This window comes from Ranitomeya imitator, chromosome 3, assembly GCF_032444005.1.
Source record: "Ranitomeya imitator isolate aRanImi1 chromosome 3, aRanImi1.pri, whole genome shotgun sequence".
NCBI lineage: Eukaryota > Metazoa > Chordata > Amphibia > Anura > Dendrobatidae > Ranitomeya > Ranitomeya imitator.
Genome location: NC_091284.1, coordinates 54964029 through 54984839, shown reverse-complemented (window position 1 = coordinate 54984839; position 20811 = coordinate 54964029). Strand labels below are relative to the sequence as shown.

The following is a 20811-nucleotide window of genomic DNA, read 5'->3' as shown; positions in this document are numbered from 1 at the left end:
CAATAAGCCCTAAGGCAATGTGCACATGACTTCTCTTAGGTGATGGCACAGCCACTGCACTTTCCCAGGTGAAGTTGCTTCAGGAAAACATTGGCGGACGTTTGTCTGAAGCAACATCGGAGGTTTTGCTGTTGTTATTGTGGTGGCTCTAGTCTTTTGCTCTGTTTGGTTAAAGTGACAATGTCAGCACAGAATGACCGTCCAAATCAAGTACAAGCACTTGTTGCATTGCACCTTCCCATCAAATGCTTGTTTTCCATCTATCTCCGCCCTTCTGTCAATCAAAGAATAAAGGATGGGTGGAGATTGAGGGAAAACAAGCAGGTGGGAAGGTACAGTTAAAAGACTGGCCACACCTGTGTGCCTTGAGGGCATATACTTGGTTTGAATAGTCATTATGGGCCGAGTCCCTTTACGTATACAGAGCAGGTGGCTTCTCAGCAAAAAATATCTGTAGATTGAGCATGCCACTTTTTTAACTGCTTCGGGGATTCCTAAAACAGTTAAAAGAAGTGGCATAAGGCAGAACATATGCAGAATGTCGTTTTTGCATTTCTGTGCATTATGTTTCTTTTATAGGGAGGAATCTTCTTGAAAAAAGAGTGTTGTGTCCATACAGCCTTAAATCCTTTGCACCACATTTATGGCAGCCCAGTTAATATTCCTTTTACTCCAATTAGAATTCATTTGCACCTTTTCAATTAGCAAATCTAACAAGCAGCAAATTTGTCACTCATTTACAATATTTTCTACCAAACTAATTTGCACCTCTCAATACAGAAAACTACTCATGCAAAGCATTGATTATATGTATGTATCTCACTGACATTTTTCTATCTATTCTATCTATTCTTTTCTGACGGTTCGGGCTATGTACTTGGCTGATGAAATGTCAGGTTTCCTTTGAGATGTGTGTATAAAAATCTAGCGGCACATGCATGGTTCGTGTCCTGGGCGATTTTTTTCTCACGCCCATTGCCTTGCATTGGCGAGTGCAATACTATTCTCGCAGACAATCGCAGCATGCTATTTTTTTCTCAGTCCAATCCGATGTTTTCTCACATTGCACTTGTGTGATTTATACGCCAGTGTGAGCGAGCCCAAAGGCTGTGTTCATCATCTTTTCGACCTGAGAGCTGTCCATGAAAAAAAACCTGAGAGCACTCTGACCAATGTTTTTCAGTAAGGCTGTCCAGATGTGTTTATTTCACATCGACCGAATGTTTCCTTGAAAAAAAATATCGCAGTTGGTGCTAATCTCCATATTTCAGATGAAACTTGCCTATGTCTATGATTGTGTAAAAAAAAAAATCCCATGGTGTTTTATTGCTCAACACATTTTGAAGTACAAGAAATGTGTTGACCAATAAAAATTGTGGTCAGTAATTTCACCTCCAGGATAGTTTCATCATATGCACCAAGGAATCCAATGGTCTTCCTATAGTGAAGTTAAGATCCATCTCTCCATCTATCTTCTATAAACTATAAGCTCTAACAATAAATGTGGTTTTCTCTGTCTCCTTTAGAGTCTTTATGGTCAGCAGAGTTTTATTTTTCTCCTGTAGAATATAACATCTTATAGTCAGCGGAGACCTTTCTCTCCTGTAGAGTGTAAGCGCTTATGGTATGTGGGGTTCCGCTCTCTCCTATAGAGTGTAAGCTCTTATGGTCATTAGGGTCTTCTTTTTATCCTGTAGAGTATAAGATCTTATGGTCAGTTGGGTCCTCTCTCTCCCTTGTAGAGTGTAAGCTCCTATGGTCAGTGGGGTCATCATTTTCTCCTCTAGAGTATAAGATCTTAAGGTCAGTGGGGTCCTCTCTCTCTCCCCTGCAGAGTGTAAGCTCTTATGGTCAGCAGGGTCCTCTCTCTACCCTTTGGGTTGTAAGCTCTTATGGTCAGCGGGGTCCTCTCTCTCTCCCCTGTAGAGTGTAAGCTTTTATGGTCAGCAGGATCTTCTTTCTCCTCAAGAGTGTAAGATCTTATGGTCAACAGGGTCCCCTCTTCACCTGTAGAGTGTAAGATCTTATGATCAGTGGGTTCCTCTCTCTCTCTTTTTCCTGTAGAACGTAAGATCTTGTGGTCAGTGGGTTCCTCTCTATCTCTCTCAACCATAGAGTGTAAGCTCATATATTCATTGGTGTCCATTTTCTCTCTCCTGTAAAGTGTAAGCTCTTAGGGCTCATGCAGATGCCTGTGGATGTCAGTCTGATTTCTGACACCCAATGTACAGACTGGGCATTTTTGTCTTCCAATCCGATCGTGACAGCCTTATAGAAATACATGAAGCTGTTATGCTCTGGTCTGGAGAGCAGTGACCAGTTCCTGCATTATGGTCCATGCTCGGACTGATTTGCATGGGCTTCTGCATGAGCCCTTATGGTGAGCAGAGTCCACCCTCTCTCACTCTCCTTTTCCCCCACATATATTTTACAAGCAATTATAAGCTTTCTAATATTGAGATTCCCACAAATTTTGTTTGCCACAAATCTAATTTTGGTGGAAAATTTGGCAATCACAGAATTAAAATTTTAAAAGATCCGCTCATCTCTACCACTAAAGTGTAAGCTTAGAGTAAAACAGTCCAAAGATGTGCCACATTTATCAGACAGCATGAACCACTGCTGCTTTTAGTAAATCAGCCACATTGCCTTCCTTTTTTTTTCATATGACGGATCTATGGCATTGCTCTACATTTTTACTAGATGAACATGCACGTGTAAGCAAAAAGTCACATATCCATACATCAAGGCAGCTAAATCTAACCTAGAAAGTGTCAGCAGTTTTACTGCTAAACCAAATAGAAACCTGAAGAAGCTATTCTAATGGTTTATTATTTTGACCTTTGAGTTTAAAATGTAATTGACGACCTTTACCAATAAATTTGTGGAGTCCTGTTCTGCTATTTTTAGAAGTTCACTAAATGACAATCTTTTGCTGAAATTTTGCAGGGAGATCTGTAGTGAAATGTCAACCAAATAATCAGCACTGAATATTAATGCCTCCGGACTTTACTGTGAGGTGTTTATAAGGTTCTATGTATAGTGCAATAAATAAGAAGTTGATACACAAAAGTTGGGAAACAGTCCTGTGTGTCATGATGAAAGACTAACAGCTTGGTTGTATTCCCTGTACTTAAATATTTGCATAGTTCAGATGAATATATACTGTATATATATATATATATATATATATATATATATATATATATATATATATATATATATATATATATATATATATATATATAACACCTATAAACCGCACCTAAATCATTATTACGCCAGGCAAGTAGTCATGAATACACCAAAGAAAAAGCACTAAGCGAAAAAGTAATAAAATATATACATTTTATTATAACACCAATAAAATCAATCAAGTAAATGTTAGGGCTAGCGGAACGCACCAAATAATGAGACAGATAGAGTATGGTGCGTTTGCAGCCCGGGGTCCACCGTGCAGAGATGGAACCTGCTGCCAAGTAATGACGGACTATATGGCGGTACTCATAAGTATACACACGTGGGTTAGACTTCACCCAGCGTGAAGGAAGCGATCCTGTTGCATCACAGGATCGCGGTACCGCACATAGAGCGCGAGCAAGTAGTCAGCGAACTCAACCCCAACTAGGATTGAAGTCCGATTAGACCCTTGCTGGCACAACACTGCAACTGGGTGTGTAAGGAAGCTAAATAGCAATATTAGGGCACAAGAGTGCATGCGGTGCCGCACTGACGAACGCCACTAACCACCCAGGCTTGGGTAAGGAAAGCACAGAGGAAGTGCATGGCGCCGTACTGGCGGTCACAGCAACTGGACGCTGTAATGTGTGATTTGTGCTGTAGTATAAGCCGGGCGCTAGAAAGCAACCATACACCTTCCGCGAACAGACATTCAATATGGAAGGGGTATCCAAGGACGTCTTGCACTCACAACAAACACACGTAAGCAAATGTACACTAGCGCATGGCCGTGCGGTCATGCGCAGTTTATATAGTTGCAGCACAGGAAGTGGCCACAGAAACTTTGCCCTTCCAAGACCTGCCAAGAGAACCAATGGAATGTGCTGCAGGGCCTGAGCACATGACCCTCGATCTCCAACGGGAGATCTTGCCCTGGGCATGCTCAGTGTGTGCAGACAAGGACTTAGTCCCAGAGAAGTCTGCTCGCTGCTGACCAGCACTGGCTTTAATGGCAGAAGGTGAAGAAGCAGCAGTAACTCTCTGTACAGAGTGAGACTGAGCAAGACGCTGGGACCGACGTCCCTGCTGAGCAGACTCCACTGCGGCTGGATAAGAATGGGAGACCACAGCGGAGATGGCTCGAGATTCCCCCTGTGCAGAAGCGGGAACTCGAGACCTAACATTACCCCCCCTCCTAGGGCCCCCCCTCCTTGGGCCTCGCTACGCTCAAAGGCAGCAATGAGCTGTGGGGCCCGAATGTTTTCAGCAGGCTCCCATGACCTGTCCTCTGGGCCATAACCCTTCCAATCCACCAGATAGAACTTTTTGCCGCGTACCACCTTGCACCCCAAAATAGCGTTCACCTCGTAATCGTCCGTAGACGAACCCGATGTCTCGGCAGATGACTCGGAAAACTGGGACATGTATACGGGTTTCAAGAGGGACACATGAAAGGTGTCGGTGATACCCAAGCGTGGAGGAAGAGCCAAACGGTAGACCACAGGATTAACCTGTTCGAGAACCTTGAAGGGACCCAAGTAGTGAGGAGCAAACTTAGTGGACTCAACTCGCAGCCTGATGTTACGGGCGGAGAGCCACACCAAGTCGCCAGGAGCAAAGGTCGAAGCGGGGCGCCAATGAACATCGGCGGAGGACCTCATTCTCTCCTTGGAGGCCCGAATGGCATCCTGCGTGCGGTCCCAAATGTCCCGTGCCTCCACAGCCCAGTCTGCCACCCTGGAGTCAGCAGAAGACACAGGCATGGGCACAGGAACACGCAGATGCTGCCCGTAATTTAGGAGGAATGGAGTCTGACCGGTGGAGTCGGCTACGGCATTGTTAAGTGCAAACTCTGCCCACGGTAGCAAGGATGCCCAGTCATCCTGCCTGGCAGAAACAAAATGTCGTAAATATGTGACCAAGATCTGGTTGGCCCTCTCTACCAACCCATTCGTCTCGGGATGATATGCCGAAGAGAGATTCAACTCAATACTGAGTAGACGACAAAGCTCTCTCCAGAATCGAGACGCAAACTGGGGACCCCGGTCACTAACAATTTTGTCTGGCATACCGTGTAGGCGAAAGATATACTTGACGAACAAGACAGCCAACGCCCGTGCAGAAGGTAGCCGTGGAAGAGGCACCAAGTGCACCATTTTGGAAAAATGGTCGGTGATCACCCAGATGATGGTGCAGTTACGAAACTTGGGTAAGCCCACCACAAAGTCCATCCCGACCATCTCCCAGGGCCTGTCCGCCACCGGCAGAGGATAAAACAAACCAGCTGGCCGTTGCCGAGGAGTCTTGTTCTTGACGCAAGAGACACACGCCTGAACATACTCTGCGACATCACGAGCCATATGCGGCCACCAGTATGTCCTCGCCAGTAACTCAGATGTCCTTTTGGTACCAAAATGTCCACCCACCCTGGACGAGTGTGCCCAAGAGAAAACCTCCGGTCGCAAACTGGATGGTACAAAAGTCTTGCCCGGAGGCACAGACTCTAGCGAAACCGGGGCCACAGTTCTCAAGCTCTCGGTGGGGACAATAAGCCGAGGCTCCTCCTCCTCCTCCGCAGATGACACAACGGAGCGAGAGAGAGCGTCGGCCCGAATGTTCTTCTCCCCAGAAAGAAAATGGAGGGTGAAATGAAACCGGGAGAAGAATAAGGACCATCTGGCCTGGCGAGAATTCAACCGCTGGGCTGTCTGCAGGTACACCAAATTTTTATGGTCTGTGAAGACTTGGAAGGGAAAACGTGCTCCTTCCAAAAGATGTCTCCACTCCGAGAAAGCCAACTTCATGGCTAGCAACTCCCTGTTCCCGATGGAATAATTCCTCTCTGCTGATGAGAAGGTCTTGGAGAAAAAGAAGCAAGGATGCTTCCGACCTTGAGCATCCTTTGGAAGAGGACTGCTCCAGCACCAACAGAAGAGGCATCCACCTCCATGATAAATGGCTTATCAACATCGGGGCGATGTAGGATGGGAGCGCTAGCGAAGTGTGACTTTATAGAGTTAAAGGCCTTGGAGACCTCCTCAGACCACAATTTGGGATTCGCCCCCTTCTTGGTGAGGGCAACCAAGGGAGCTACCAAAGTTGAGAAGTGCGGAATGAACTGGCGATAATAATTAATGAACCCCATAAAGCGCTGCACCGCTTTAAGAGAATGGGGTTCCTGCCAGTCCATCACAGCCTGTAGTTTGGCAGGATCCATAGCCAATCCCTGGGCAGAGATGATGTAGCCTAGGAAAGGTAAGGACTCCTGCTCAAACATACACTTCTCCAACTTGGCATAGAGGGAGTATGCCCGTAGGAGGTCGAAGACTTTGCAAACATCTCTCCGGTGGGAGTCAATATCTGGAGAGTAGATGAGAATATCATCCAGATAGACCACGACCGAGGTGGAAAGCATATCCCGGAAGATATCGTTCACAAAGTCTTGGAAAACGGCTGGGGCATTACAGAGCCCAAAGGGCATCACCAGATACTCATAGTGCCCATCCCTGGTGTTAAAAGCCGTCTTCCATTCGTCCCCCTCACGGATGCGAATCAGGTTGTAAGCACCCCGCAGATCTAGTTTAGTAAATACCCTTGCTCTCCGAAGCCTATCGAAGAGCTCAGATATCAAGGGCAAAGGATACTTATTTTTAACGGTGATGGCGTTAAGACCCCTGTAGTCTATGCATGGACGCAATTCCCCATTCTTCTTCTGCACGAAGAAGAACCCTGCCCCAGCAGGTGACACTGACTTCCTAATGAATCCTCTTGCCAGATTTTCCTGGATGTACTGTGACATTGCCTCCGTCTCCGGGAGAGATAGCGGATAGACTCGACCCCGGGGAGGCTCAGCACCAGGCAAGAGATCAATAGGACAGTCATAGGGGCGATGGGGCGGAAGGATCTCCGCCGCCTTTTTGGAGAACACGTCTGCATAAGACCAATACTGCTTGGGGAGAGAGGAAAGATCTGCGGGTACCTCTGTAGTAGCAACCTGAACGCACTCCCTCTGACACCTACCCCCACAAGATTCGCCCCATCCCAGGATTCTGCCAGAGGACCACTCGATATGAGGAGAGTGGTACCGTAGCCAAGGTATTCCCAACAGGACCTCATCAATTCGATCAGGAATGACGAGCAGAGATATAATCTCCTGATGAGATGGCGACATGGACAGAGTAAAAGGGATGGTCTGGTGTGTTATCTGTGAGGGCAGTGTCGACCCATTCACCACTCGTACCGTTACTGGTTGAGCTAGCATAACCAGGGGTATTGCGTGACGTTGGGCGAAGGCAGAAGACATAAAATTGCCCTCCGCCCCAGAATCCATGCAGAGCTCTACCGAGTGGGAGAATGAGCCTATAGTAATTGTCCCCTTAAAGGACAATTTAGAGGCAAACGTCGCCGTGTCTAGTGTACCTCCACCTACTACCACTAGACGCTGACGTTTCCTCGACCGCTGAGAACATCTGGTGGCTAGATGTCCTGACTGCTGGCAAACATGACAGACCTTGAGTGTACAAGCGGTCCGGATCTTAGATCCCGCTTGTGACACTTCCCTGGCCTCATGTGACTCAGGAACCAGGACCGGAGATTCCAGAGGTTTGGCGAAGGTAGGAGCCAGCCGAAACCTCTGCCTACACTGGGCTCGCTCTAACCTCCGCTCGTTAAAACGGAGGTCAATTCGAGTGGAGACAGTTATTAACTCCTCCAGTGTGGCAGGAATCTCCCTAGTGGCCAGAGCGTCCTTAACGTGGTCAGCCAGGCCCCTCCAAAATATGGGGATAAGAGCTTTATCCGACCAATCCAGCTCAGAAGCTAAAGTGCGGAATTGGACGGCAAAATGACTGACCAAGGACTCACCCTGAGTTAATGCCAGCAGTTGGAGCGCAGTATCATGGGTGACTTGAGGTCCTAAAAAGACCTGTTTCAGAGTGCTCAGAAACAGCGGAGCACTCTGCACCACATGATCGCCATGCTCCCACAGCGGCGTAGCCCATTCCAATGCCCTGTCCGACAAGAGAGACACTATAAATCCCACCTTAGCCCGCTCTGTGGGAAAACGTGCAGCCAGGAGCTCGAGGTGAATAGAGCACTGACTCACAAATCCCCTACAAAATTTGCTATCACCAGAAAATTTTTCTGGCAGCGGGAGGCGAGAAAATGTCGGAGCAGGGGTGGCAATGGACAGGGTTGCTGCAGCCACGCTAGCAGCCTGTACAGCAACTGCGGTAACATCCACAGCTGAGGTTGCGCTCTCAAGAGCCGCCAACCTACCCTCCAGCTGCTGGATATACCACAAGGATTGCTGTTTGTCCGTCATTACTAGCCAGACCCTGGCGCTAGTGTAAAGTTAGGGCTAGCGGAACGCACCAAATAATGAGACAGATAGAGTATGGTGCGTTCGCAGCCCGGGGTCCACCGTGCAGAGATGGAACCTGCTGCCAAGTAATGACGGACTATATGGCGGTACTCATAAGTATACACACGTGGGTTAGACTTCACCCAGCATGAAGGAAGCGATCCTGTTGCATCACAGGATCGCGGTACCGCACATAGAGCGCGAGCAAGTAGTCAGCGAACTCAACCCCAACTAGGATTGAAGTCCGATTAGACCCTTGCTGGCACAACACCGCAACTGGGTGTGTAAGGAAGCTAAATAGCAATATTAGGGCACAAGAGTGCATGCGGTGCCGCACTGACGAACGCCACTAACCACCCAGGCTTGGGTAAGGAAAGCACAGAGGAAGTGTACGGCGCCGTACTGGCGGTCACAGCAACTGGACGCTGTAATGTGTGATTTGTGCTGTAGGATAAGTCGGGCACTAGAAAGCAACCATACACCTTCCGCGAACAGACATTCAATAGGGAAGGGGTATCCAAGGACGACTTGCACTCACAACAAACACACGTAAGCAAATGTACACTAGCGCATGGCCGTGCGGTCATGCGCAGTTTATATAGTTGCAGCACAGGAAGTGGCCACAGAAACTTTGCCCTTCCAAGACCTGCCAAGAGAACCAATGGAATGTGCTGCAGGGCCTGAGCACATGACCCTCGATCTCCAACGGGAGATCTTGCCCTGGGCATGCTCAGTGTGTGCAGACAAGGACTTAGTCCCAGAGAAGTCTGCTCGCTGCTGACCAGCACTGACTTTAATGGCAGAAGCTGAAGAATCAGCAGTAACTCTCTGTACAGAGTGAGACTGAGCAAGACGCTGGGACCGACGTCCCTGCTGAGCAGACTCCACTGCGGCTGGATAAGAATGGGAGACCACAGCGGAGATGGCTCGAGATTCCCCCTGTGCAGAAGCGGGAACTCGAGACCTAACAGTAAACACCATACATAACCAAGGGGAACCAAAAAATACAGAAAAACCACAAGGTATGGCTGGAAAAAGTGGTAACAGACAATATGGAGTAACCTTCACAATATCAGCATCATCATAATGACAGCAAAGTAATCACATGTTCAAAGGCGTCATATATAAAACATTAATAATACACCTGACACCACAGCCATCAATGACAATGAACCCAAAGCCAGTGCATATATAATAAAATAATAGTTTATATAAACGCACATGGCGCTTCCGGGATCTGTCGAAGCGCCGTGTGCGCGAAACAGCTGTCATCCTGTGGTCAACATAATCTCCTTGTTCATTTTGCACATGTCCTAATAAAGACTTCATTGTTTTACCGGGCTGGGTGAGTGCAAACCTTCCTTTTTTTTTTTCTTTTTTTCTGTTTAGCAAAACATAACTGAGCTTGGTTGTTTTCCCTTGTAGGAAAAGGCTTCCATCTTGTCCACATATGACATACGAGGAACAAGGGAGATTGTTGTCACGTGCAATACACAACCAGAGCTTGGCAGACATTCCTGTAGCTCATTTAATATTGCACTATGCATCTTAGACCAATTTTCATTAATTTTTGATGGACATTTAATTCTCGCTAATTCACTGTTGTGCTAAATTTAAGCCACTTCTTGATGACACCTCCCGAATATTCCATGGTATAGTTAAAGTCTTATAAATGTTTGCACCCTTCTCCTGACTGAAAGCTGTAAACAATTAGATTCTTTTGCTGTGAAAAGCAACCTAGGAAATGGCATGGAAATCCTACTAGAACAATTTCACTTTATATGGAGTCGATCATAACTACCGTAAATGATGGCAGTTGTGTACTGACTACTATGTAACGTTATAGTCAATGTGATTGGCTGCATTCTGAACACAACCACTTTCCCAGACATAAGAAGGCGTTCACACTTATGGAGCTTCATTCTTTTAGTTTGGTTATTTTTATTTTTCCCCTTCAAAATAATTTGAGTTTGCTTCCCACTGCATTTGTACAGATTATGACTATCAAGATGACAAAAACCTTGTATTTTTAACAGTCCTTTCCTATCCGCTGTGTATCTTATCAGAGATAAAAAGCATCTTTCTCCACTTATGAGCCCTTTTCATTCTCTTATTTGACGGCCGATGCTCATTTTGCATTCTGAAAACTAGCTCAAATACATCTTGGATAAAACCTGATGGCATGCAGGACAGCGAGGTGTCAGGTTATACTCTATGGACAGTGAGGGGGAAACAAGTAGCGAGGGTGAAAGTGGAAAAAATATTATTTTACATTCATTTAAAAACAACCCAAAAAATCCTTCATAATTATTATATTTTCCTTTATTATTTTGCCAGTACAGAAATGATTTTGTGGTTTGATTGCTGCCATTATTTGTCGGAGACGGGGTTAATACATGTGAAGAACTCTAATAATGTCTCCTAATCATGACCTTATAACCATTGTTGTGCAAAACCAGATTCTTTCTTCTTCGGTTTAACAATCTATGGTGTAATAGTATGGGTATAATATTGCCTTTTTTTTTCCAGCGTACATTGTTGTCTTTCTTGGCGTAGACGAAAAATATTAAACTTTGAAAATTACATTTTACTTTCAAATTGGGCAATGCATTTTTCATGAAATGTCTGATAGTGTTAGAGAAAAACTGTTTAGAAATCCGAATCAGCAGCCTCACGTCTTCCTTCAGTTCATTTCTTCCTGACCCTTGTTTACTTCTTCCTCTCTTTTAGGTCGATTTGCAATGTTGGCAAACAATAATCTACAGATTATGAACATCAGTAAAAGAGATGAAGGCATTTACAGATGTGAGGGGCGAGTGGAGGTTAGAGGAGAAATTGATTTCCGAGATATCTTTGTCATTGTGAATGGTGAGAAATAATTGCTACATAATATTATTATAATTGTGTTCTTGCGTCTCTCTGCCTATAATGTCAACAGGGGATTTTCGTTTATGAAATCTTGCAGTGAAAATACGAAAGGTTTAAATCGGTTATCCATAGAGATGAGCGAATCAGGAAAACTTTGAATTCGCCATTTTGCGCGGATTTTCCCTGGAAGTTCAATGTGCATAGAAGTTATTCTCCACTGTTTGAATGTCCCTTATTATGCTCTTGAGACCCCACAGGTCCCCGCAAATATGAATATTAAGCAATTTGATGCAGGAGGATCACAAAAAAAAATGCTGAAGACTCAAAGAGTGGGCTTCTGACATCAGACAGACTTTCACTTAATGATTTGCAGCTTTCTGATCACATGGTCATTGCGGCCAATCAGGGGGCAGAGAGGGGTGGTACATCCTATATAAAAGATGTGGGGATAGCCAAAAATGCCATTTTATATGTGTACTGTGTAGGGATAGAAAGTCAGAGAGCACAGTTCACTTCACCTAGGGAAAAAAGGCCTAGTCTGATTGTGGAGTAAGACTTCAGTGGTAAATCCCATGGAAAATGGTGATGATCTAAGTTGGTGAACATGAATCCAAAAATTCAAGTGATATACAGGGCGATGCTGTAGCTGCATCATCATTCGTTGTGACTTAGGCTTCTTTCACACTTCCGTCTTTACAATCTGCACAGGATCTGTCAAATTGTTGAAATGACGGAGCCTGTGCAGATTGTAAAAAACGGGTGCACCGGGCCCGTTTTTCTGATGGACCCGTCGAGGCTATGTGCACCTGTTGTGTATGCGTCTTCGCAGCATTTTCCCGCTGCGAAAACGCATACACAACACAACCCAGGTTAAAAATAATTTAAAAAAATTAAAAATCGCAATATTCTTACCTTCCAGCATCCCGTGCAGCGTTACCGATGCTCCCGGCAGCTAGCGTTCCCAATAATGCCTTGCATGCAATGACCTCTGATGACGTCGAGGTCTCGCGAGACCGCAACATTATCGGATCATTTCGCAATGCATTAATGGGAATGCTAGCTCCCGGTAATATCGGTAACGCTGCGCGGGACACCGGAAGGTAAGATTATTGTGATTTTTTATTTTTTTTATTTTTAATATTATATCTTGTTACTATTGATGCTGCATAGACAGCATCAATAGTAAAAAGAGAGAGAGAGCAAGCGAGAGAGAATTTCCCTGACTGGAAATTCTTCCAGACATGCTCAGTTTCAAAAGACGGAACCCATCGCTGGATTCCTGCTTTTCACAGTCAGCGATGGATCCTGTGTCCGTAGGCTTCCATTATAGCCAACAACAGGCAGTGCAGGACCCATCGCTGAGCAATTTTCCGACATGCAGAAAAAATGTTCCTCTGAACGTTTGCTCCGCCTGATGGACAGCAATTTTCCGATGGATCCAGTGCACGATGGATGAAACGGATGGCCATCAATCACAATCCATCGCTAATAGAAGTCTATGGGAAAAAACAGGATCCAGCAGAAAAATTTGCTGGATCCTGTTTTTTTTCCAAAATCAATGGATTGTGACGGGAGCTCAAAGACGGAAGTGTGAAAGAGGCCTAAATTGATTGATCTAAGATGTACTGCAGTAACTGAACCTTCAGAACTTCCTTTTTTATTGTTAATAGAATGCTAACAAGGAGAGCAATATTAAAACCCTTAGTGTCAATTTTACTACCAAACCAAAATTCCGAAACCAAGGCTTGTGTGTCACAGAAAGTGTACTTACTGCAATGTGATATCGTCAACCATAATTGTTGTTTTAAAAGCAAAATCTCCATAATCCAAAATTTAAAGACAACTGTTTACCTCACAAACTGGTAAGAAATATTTTTGTTTTTTGCTCACTCACTTATTGTAATAGTCCAATCTTAGACCAAAACACAAACTCGAATTATGCCCAATTTCAACGCATTGTTTTAGGGTATCAGTAAACTTTTGTGCACTTCATGTTTGGCGGTTCACATAACTTTTTTCCGATCTACTGATCCGATATGGCCTTGAATAGTTTTAGTCCTTCTCATTGTAAAATAAGATACAGAGGACTGTTGAGGGTCAAGTTCAGGGCAGAGAATCAGCAATTGCTTATTACCTAATTTAGCATCGGGAGTTACAGATGTGTTTACTCTTACTTTTTCTGAAAATTATAAAAAGGACTTAATTTTTCATAATAGAAAAATAATTAAATACTCCAGTATAGTAAAACCCCTGACAGGCTGCAATCCATATCACAACCACTGAATGGCCGCATGTGGACACATAGAGAATAAACAACTTCCTACTGAATATCACAAAATCATTGATTTCTTAAAGAGATTCTACCACCAGGTTTTTGACACCAAATCTGAGAGCAGTATAATGTAGGGGTATAACCCCTCTACTGCCAGGCAGCTTTCTGCCTATGCACAGTTCACAGTGAAAGCTGGTGTGGGCGGGGTTATGCAGAGCTCAGCGTTCAGAGAACTGCTAGATCTGCAGCAGATGAAACAGTAAATACTGTTGCAAGCAGCCCAGTGACCTGTTTCTGGAATCAGTCTGCCTTACGGGGTACAGTGAAAACCTGGTGTCGAATTGTTGTTCTTGTATCACTCAATATAAATAAGCAAGCCCATAGGAAAGGTAAGGTAATCCTCATCAGTAGCTCACTAATCCTGAGAAAATAATGCTATAACCAAGTTTTAGAAATAATTGAAAATCTCATGGGGGGCAGCTTGAAGGTCAAATCAGAAGCATACATTAGCATTCCTGGTAATGCCGGATATCTGTTGTGGAATTATCTACGGGTGCGTAATTATACTTGGCAAGGATCACTTTCTAATTATTTCTGGAAAACCACAAAGTTTCATGCCACACTGCTGCTTGGCAGATGAGCAAATTTGCCTTTTCCTATCATCAGGTGTAATTTTTAGCTTGAGTAGGAGACCATACAGTGTAGTCGCCCCGCTTGCAGTTTATTCGGCTCCTTTTCATCTAGTCATTAGATGTCACATTCACACTTCAGATTTTGCCTTTGATCATACACTTAAGGACAAAAGTACGTACGTGGCTTTTCTTCTCAATGTATTGACGAGTTAGGCTCACAGATGTGTTTTACTTTTACAAATCAATATTTCAGAGAGCTTATGTGGCATCAAGTCGTATTCCGGTGACACATGCACTGCCTGCGCTGTATTGTTGCCATGGAAACTGCTAAATAACACGTACATAAAAGATTTCGGCATTGAGAGTTCCTAATATTATGCCCCCAGTAACAGTAATATTTGTAAATAGGCAGGTGTAATAGTGATGCCAAGCAACGAGCCTAAAACTCACGCTGCAGTTCCTCGAAATCGTTGCAATTAGCAATATCAGCTTATAAACTAATGACGTTCTGTCCCCAAAGTAATAATCACTCATAAGCCATCACAGCAATGTAAGTAATATAATAAAATGTTGGAAGTAAACCAGACGAGCTTGTAAAGGCTGCTATCGAGGTGTTCTCAATAACAGTCTTCAAGAGCGCACTGCTCCATCACCGCAAGGTTCTTACATTGTTGCTGGCTGTTCGCTCCTGAATATTGGAATAAGAAAAAATTGTCGTGCGGAAAAAATTGTCGCGCACTCGATATTCTAAGGGAGCGAGGTGCTGGTGCAATAGACTGTTAAAGTCCTAAAAATCAAGTTTTGTAGAATACACCACACTCTCTAGTGATTTGCAGTATAGTGCAATAATAAATGAATTTTATTCATAGGACATTAAATATAGGATTCAACAATGTAGAAAGCGACCAGAAGCTAAACTGACATTTCAGCTCTTCCCGAGTCTTAATCATATAGTCGCTTGATGTAGAGTAAATGAGATGTATAGGAAGATCTCTTGAGGTTTGCAGGAGTACTTTTCTACAGCGATATCATGGCAAACCTATATATTAAATGTCCAAGAGATAGAGGACCAAATGCCAATATAATCAGCGGGTCTCATGTACCGATGCCATTCCTGCAGTGTCGGCACTCTCTCTCTCTCCCTGGGGCTTCAGTGCCGTTGTTGTGACTCTGTGACCCCGACAGTCAATCAGTACTGGTGCCACTGTCCCCACCTTCTGTCAAATTGAACATGAAGAGGAAGTCAGAGTGACACTTTGCAGTCCAACTGAACATTTCTTCCGGTGACATACGTTTTTCACCCTTCTTTCCCAGTCCCTGCCAATCACAGCTTGGCAGCATCTGAGACTGATAGAATGTTGGATCTACTGCCAAGCTGTGATTGGCAGCATCAGTGAGGCGTGAAAGTTCATGCCCCAAGAAAAGACAGTGAGGAAGTGCCCCACTGGTCTTTGAAGCAGAGTTTTCACACAGTGCACCCCAGAAGAAACAGATGGGAATATCTCTCCAATGAAGTGAGCAGAAAAGAACAGCAGAATCGGGGGAGCTTAGGGATATTTTCAAGGAAATGCACTAAGTTTTTGGTGCAAGTGCAGGTCCTATCAGAATAAAAGGTCATTTTCTGATGACATCTCCCCTGTAAACCCATTAAATAGACAATAGGGCACATGTGTGCACAAACTGGAAAAATTAGAGCACTGTACCAATTTATGCAGTATGGATCTCTAAGGGTACCGTTTCACAGTGGCACTTTGGTCGCTACGACGGCACGATCCGTGACGCTCCAGCATCGCACCATTATTGCTTCAGCGTCGTAGACTGCTGTCACACTTCGCAATGCATGACGCTGGAGCGATAATTTCATGACGTGTTTGCGATGTAGAAGCTGTTGGTTACTATGCGTACATCGTATACAATATCGTGCACACCTTTGTTACACCATGCGATCATGCCGCCACAGCGGGACACTTGATGACGAAAGAAAGTTTCAAACGATCTGCTACGACGTACGATTCTCAGCGGGGTCCCTGATCGCAGTAGCGTGTCAGACACAGCGAGATCGTAAGTATATCGCTGGAACGACACAGTGCCCATTATCTATTATGTACACACTTTGAATCTCTTTGCCTCTAATATACAGTTACAGTGCCTTGGAAAGTATTTGGCCCCCTGGAACTTTTCAACCTTTTCCCACATATCATGCTTCAAACATAAAGATACCAAATGTAAATTTTTGGTGTAGGTCCAGACATATTTGAACGTTGACCGAATATTTGTGATTTGGGCTATACATGCCACTCTTTTTAATTTAGAAAAAAAAACTGAGAGATGCAATTGAAGTGTAGACTTTTAGGTTTAATTAAAGGGGTTGAACAAAAATATCCTGTGAAACATTCAGGAAGTGCATCCATTTTTCTATAAAGCCTTCTCATCTTAGGGGCTCAAAACAAATTGAACTAATGAACTTTCCCATAAATAAAATATTCAGTTTTAATACTTTGTAGAGAATCCATTGCAGGCAATGACTGCCCGAAGTTTGGAAGTCATGGACGTCACCAATATTGAGTTTCCTTTTTGTGATGGTTTGCCGGCCTTTACTGCAGCTGACTTCAGGTGTTGCTTATTTGTTTGTCTTTAGGACCTTATGTTTTCTCTTAATTATGTTACATGCAGCTCGATGGGATCAAGATCTAGTGATTGACCATTGCAGAATATTACACTTCTTCACCTTAAAAACTCCTGAGTTGCTTTCGCAGTATGTTTGGGTCATTGGACATTAAAGCGTCCAATCAACCTTGCTACATCTAGTGGAATCTGAGCAGAAAGTATTCTTCAGACTGTTTCTGTGTTTAGTCACATCATCAATAAATACTAGTGACCAAATATCATTGGAAGCCATGCATGCCTGCACCATCAAACTGCCTCCACCATATTTTACAGAGAATGTACTGTGCTCTGGATCATAAGTCTTCTCTATGATTTCTTTCCATCATTCTAGTACAGAATGAGTTTAGATTAGTCTGTCTAAGGAATGATTTTCCAGAACTGTATTTAGAATTGAGAGTCCTCAGTGGTTGATACCTTTTAATGGCTAACTGAAAAGATGGTAACAAATTGCAGCTTTCGTGACTACCCAGGTCTCTTCATCAGGCACAGACTAATAGAAATTCTGAAGAATCACATATTTATGCACAGCATAGCACAGAAAAATGCCATAGATAAGACAGGTGATGTGAAGCAGAATTACCATTATGTGAGCGATAAACAGTTGTGCCCATAAATATTGGAACAGTTCATAGATAAGGAGTGTGAATGTTTTATTGTTGGATCTACCTGTGGCAATACACTTTTGTCTCCCCGATCATAGCATTATGGACATGAAATTACTTGTATTAAAAGGTAACTTCAAATCTCAGCGAGACAGAAGAATCTGGGAATAAAAGCTGATGTTGACCTTTGACACTCTTAGTGCAGGAATGAATGTGTCGCATGGATTTATGTCTTTTTACATCAACTAAGGAACTACGGAATTTGCCCCTCAGGCCATGTGGGGTCATCATAAGAGAACCAGACCCCAATCAGAGGACAATAAAACATTCACACTCCTTATCTATGAACTGTTCCAATATTTATGGACACAACTGTTTATCACTCACATAATGGTAATTCTGCTTCACATCACCTGTCTTATCTATGGCATTTTTACTTTAGGTCCCTTGAAAAAGAGACAGTTAAATATTAAAGAGCTTTAATTTCTAAACCCTTACGCAATTAGGATGTAAATACCCTCAAATTAAAGCTGAGAGTCTGCACTTTAAGCCCATATTGGTTATATAACTGTATCTTGAATATGTTTTGGTTAAGAGCTAAAATGTGAAAACTTGTGTCACTGTCCAAATATTTCTGGACATAACTGTACATTATATGGCCACATATAGTAGTTTTAGTAATGATCTATAAGGAAAAATTCTGGCATGTTCCATTGTATGTTGTGTTACGGAATTTTTCATGCATAAAATAACAATTTTGAGAATATCTATAAAGATGTTAAGGGCAGGAAGTGGCACGAAAGGAGGTGAGAACGTGATGAAGATGAATTGCTCGTATTTGCAGTGTTTCTTACTTTTATGTTTTATTGCTAAGGAATTTGTCTGGTAGACAGACACAGGCAGATAGAGAAAAATTACTATGCTTAGTGAATTTGTGATACTAAGAAAATGTACTCAATTTGCTTTTACACATGAATGCTCATATGACGCCTCTAAGAATTGAATGATAATGACGAGCTTTAGGTATACAGAACAGACACATTTCTAGAAACTTGCAATTTGTTTGCAAATATTTGTGTGCTGTTTTCTTACAGACGATATGTGAAATTTGCTATGAAAACATTGATAGCATGACTTGTAGCATCTAAGTCTGGTTATTTCACCAGTTTTATATCTAGCATAATAAGAAATTTTATAGTGGCCCTTTTACAAGGGTAGATAACCAGTAGTGTTTGTCGATCAATAAAATATGTAGTCTATCAACACTTTTTTTTAAGTTTCCATTACTGAAAATAATCAATTAAGATATGTACTGCCAATAGAAGGAATTGTTTATATATGCATAATTACATGAGATCAACAACTATCAAGCATTTTTTCACTGGACATGCTTTAACTAGGCAATGATCGAGGTCGAGCGCTGGTATACATTGCCTTGTGAAAGACCAGTAAAGCAGATCTGTTTTCAGTTTTCCCAATACAAATTTCATTCTTTTTTTTTCATGGATCTCTTTGACCCAAAAATCCATTTTAATATGTGTTAGGTGTCGAGTTCCCATCTCTGCACAGGGGGAATCTCAAACCATCTCCGCTGCGGTCTCCCATTCTTCTCCAGCCGCAGTGGAGTCTGCTCAGCGGAGACGTCGGTCCCAGCGTCTAGCTCAGGCTGATACTGGATGACTGGTTACTAATGCCCTTCCAGGCTCTGTCCTTGTAGCCAGCAATGTTCAGCAGCAAGCAGGTCTTTCTGGGACTAAGTCCTGCTTTTCCCTTACTGAGCATGCCCACGGGACGATCTCCCATTGGAGGTCGGGGGTCACATGCTCAGGTCCTGTTGCGGCTCCTATTGGACCATCTGGAAGGTCTTGTAGCACTGATGCTATAAAAGGTTTGCATGGACTCTCGGCCATGTGCTAGTGTACACTTGTAAACATGTGTGTTGACGTGTGGCTGTCGCTCTTTAATGATCCCCTCCCTTGTGTATGACTGCTCAAGTAAGGTGGATGATTGCTATCTAGCACCCGACTTGCTATCAGCACATGACACACAAAACAGCGTCAAATTGCTGTGACCGCCAGTGCGGCGCCGTGCGCTTTCACAGCGCTTTCCTTACCCAAGCCTGGGTGGTTAGTGGCATCCGCCAGAGCGGCACCGCATGCACTCCCGTGCATTTAAATGATTATTTCAGTTATGCTGATACCCCAGTTGCAGTGTTGAGCACAAGGAGAAGGACTTGGGGATCCTAGTTAATGATAAACTTACCTGGAGCAGCCAGTGCCAGGCAGCAGCTGCCAAGGCAAACAGGATCATGGGGTGCATTAAAAAAGGTCTGGATACACATGATGAGAGCATTATACTGCCTCTGTACAAATCCCTAGTTAGACCGCACATGGAGTACTGTGTCCAGTTTTGGGCACCGGTGCTCAGGAAGGATATAATGGAACTAGAGAGAGTACAAAGGAGGGCAACAAAATTAATAAAGGGGATGGGAGAACTACAATACCCAGATAGATTAGCGAAATTAGGATTATTTAGTCTGGAAAAAAGACTGAGGGGCGATCTAATAACCATGTATAAGTATATAAGGGGACAATACAAATATCTCGCTGAGGATCTGTTTATACCAAGGAAGATGACGGGCACAAGGGGGCATTCTTTGCGTCTGGAGGAGAGAAGGTTTTTCCACCAACATAGAAGAGGATTCTTTACTGTTAGGGCGGTAAGAATCTGGAATTGCTTGCCTGAGGAGGTGGTGATGGCGAACTCAGTCGAGGGGTTCAAGGGAGGCCTGGATGTCTTCCTGGAGCAGAACAATATTGTATCATACAATTATTAGGTTCTGTAGAAGGACGTAGATCTGGGGATTTATTATGATGGAATATAGGCTGAACTGTAGGGACAAATGTCTTTTTTCGGCCTTACTAACTATGTTACTATGTTACTATGTTAGGTCTAGTTGTACTCTAATCCCGAGTCTAGGGGTAGAGTTCTGTGACTCCTTGCTTGCGCTCTCTGTACGGTACCGCGGTCCTGTGATACAACAGGGTTCGCTTCTTTCATACAGGGTGAAGTTAACCCTTGTGTGAATCCATATTGTACCGCCATATAGTCCGTCATTACTTAGCAGCAGGTTCCATCTTTGCACGGTGGACCCCGGGCTGCGAACGCACCTTACTCTATCTTTCTAATTATTTGGTGCGTTCCACTAGCCCTAAAAGTATATCTATG

At 43.8% G+C, this 20811-nt stretch overlaps 1 protein-coding gene across 4 annotated transcripts in view; it reads left to right on the top strand.

Moving 5' to 3' along the window:
• Positions 1-20811, top strand: part of NCAM2 (neural cell adhesion molecule 2) — a 627216-nt gene that overhangs the window by 394786 nt on the left and 211619 nt on the right. For all 4 annotated transcript variants that reach the window (XM_069760881.1, XM_069760880.1, XM_069760882.1 and 1 more), the window contains exon 5: positions 11273-11410. In XM_069760881.1, coding sequence (XP_069616982.1) covers positions 11273-11410 — 138 coding nt within the window. The remainder of the gene's footprint in view (positions 1-11272; positions 11411-20811) is intronic.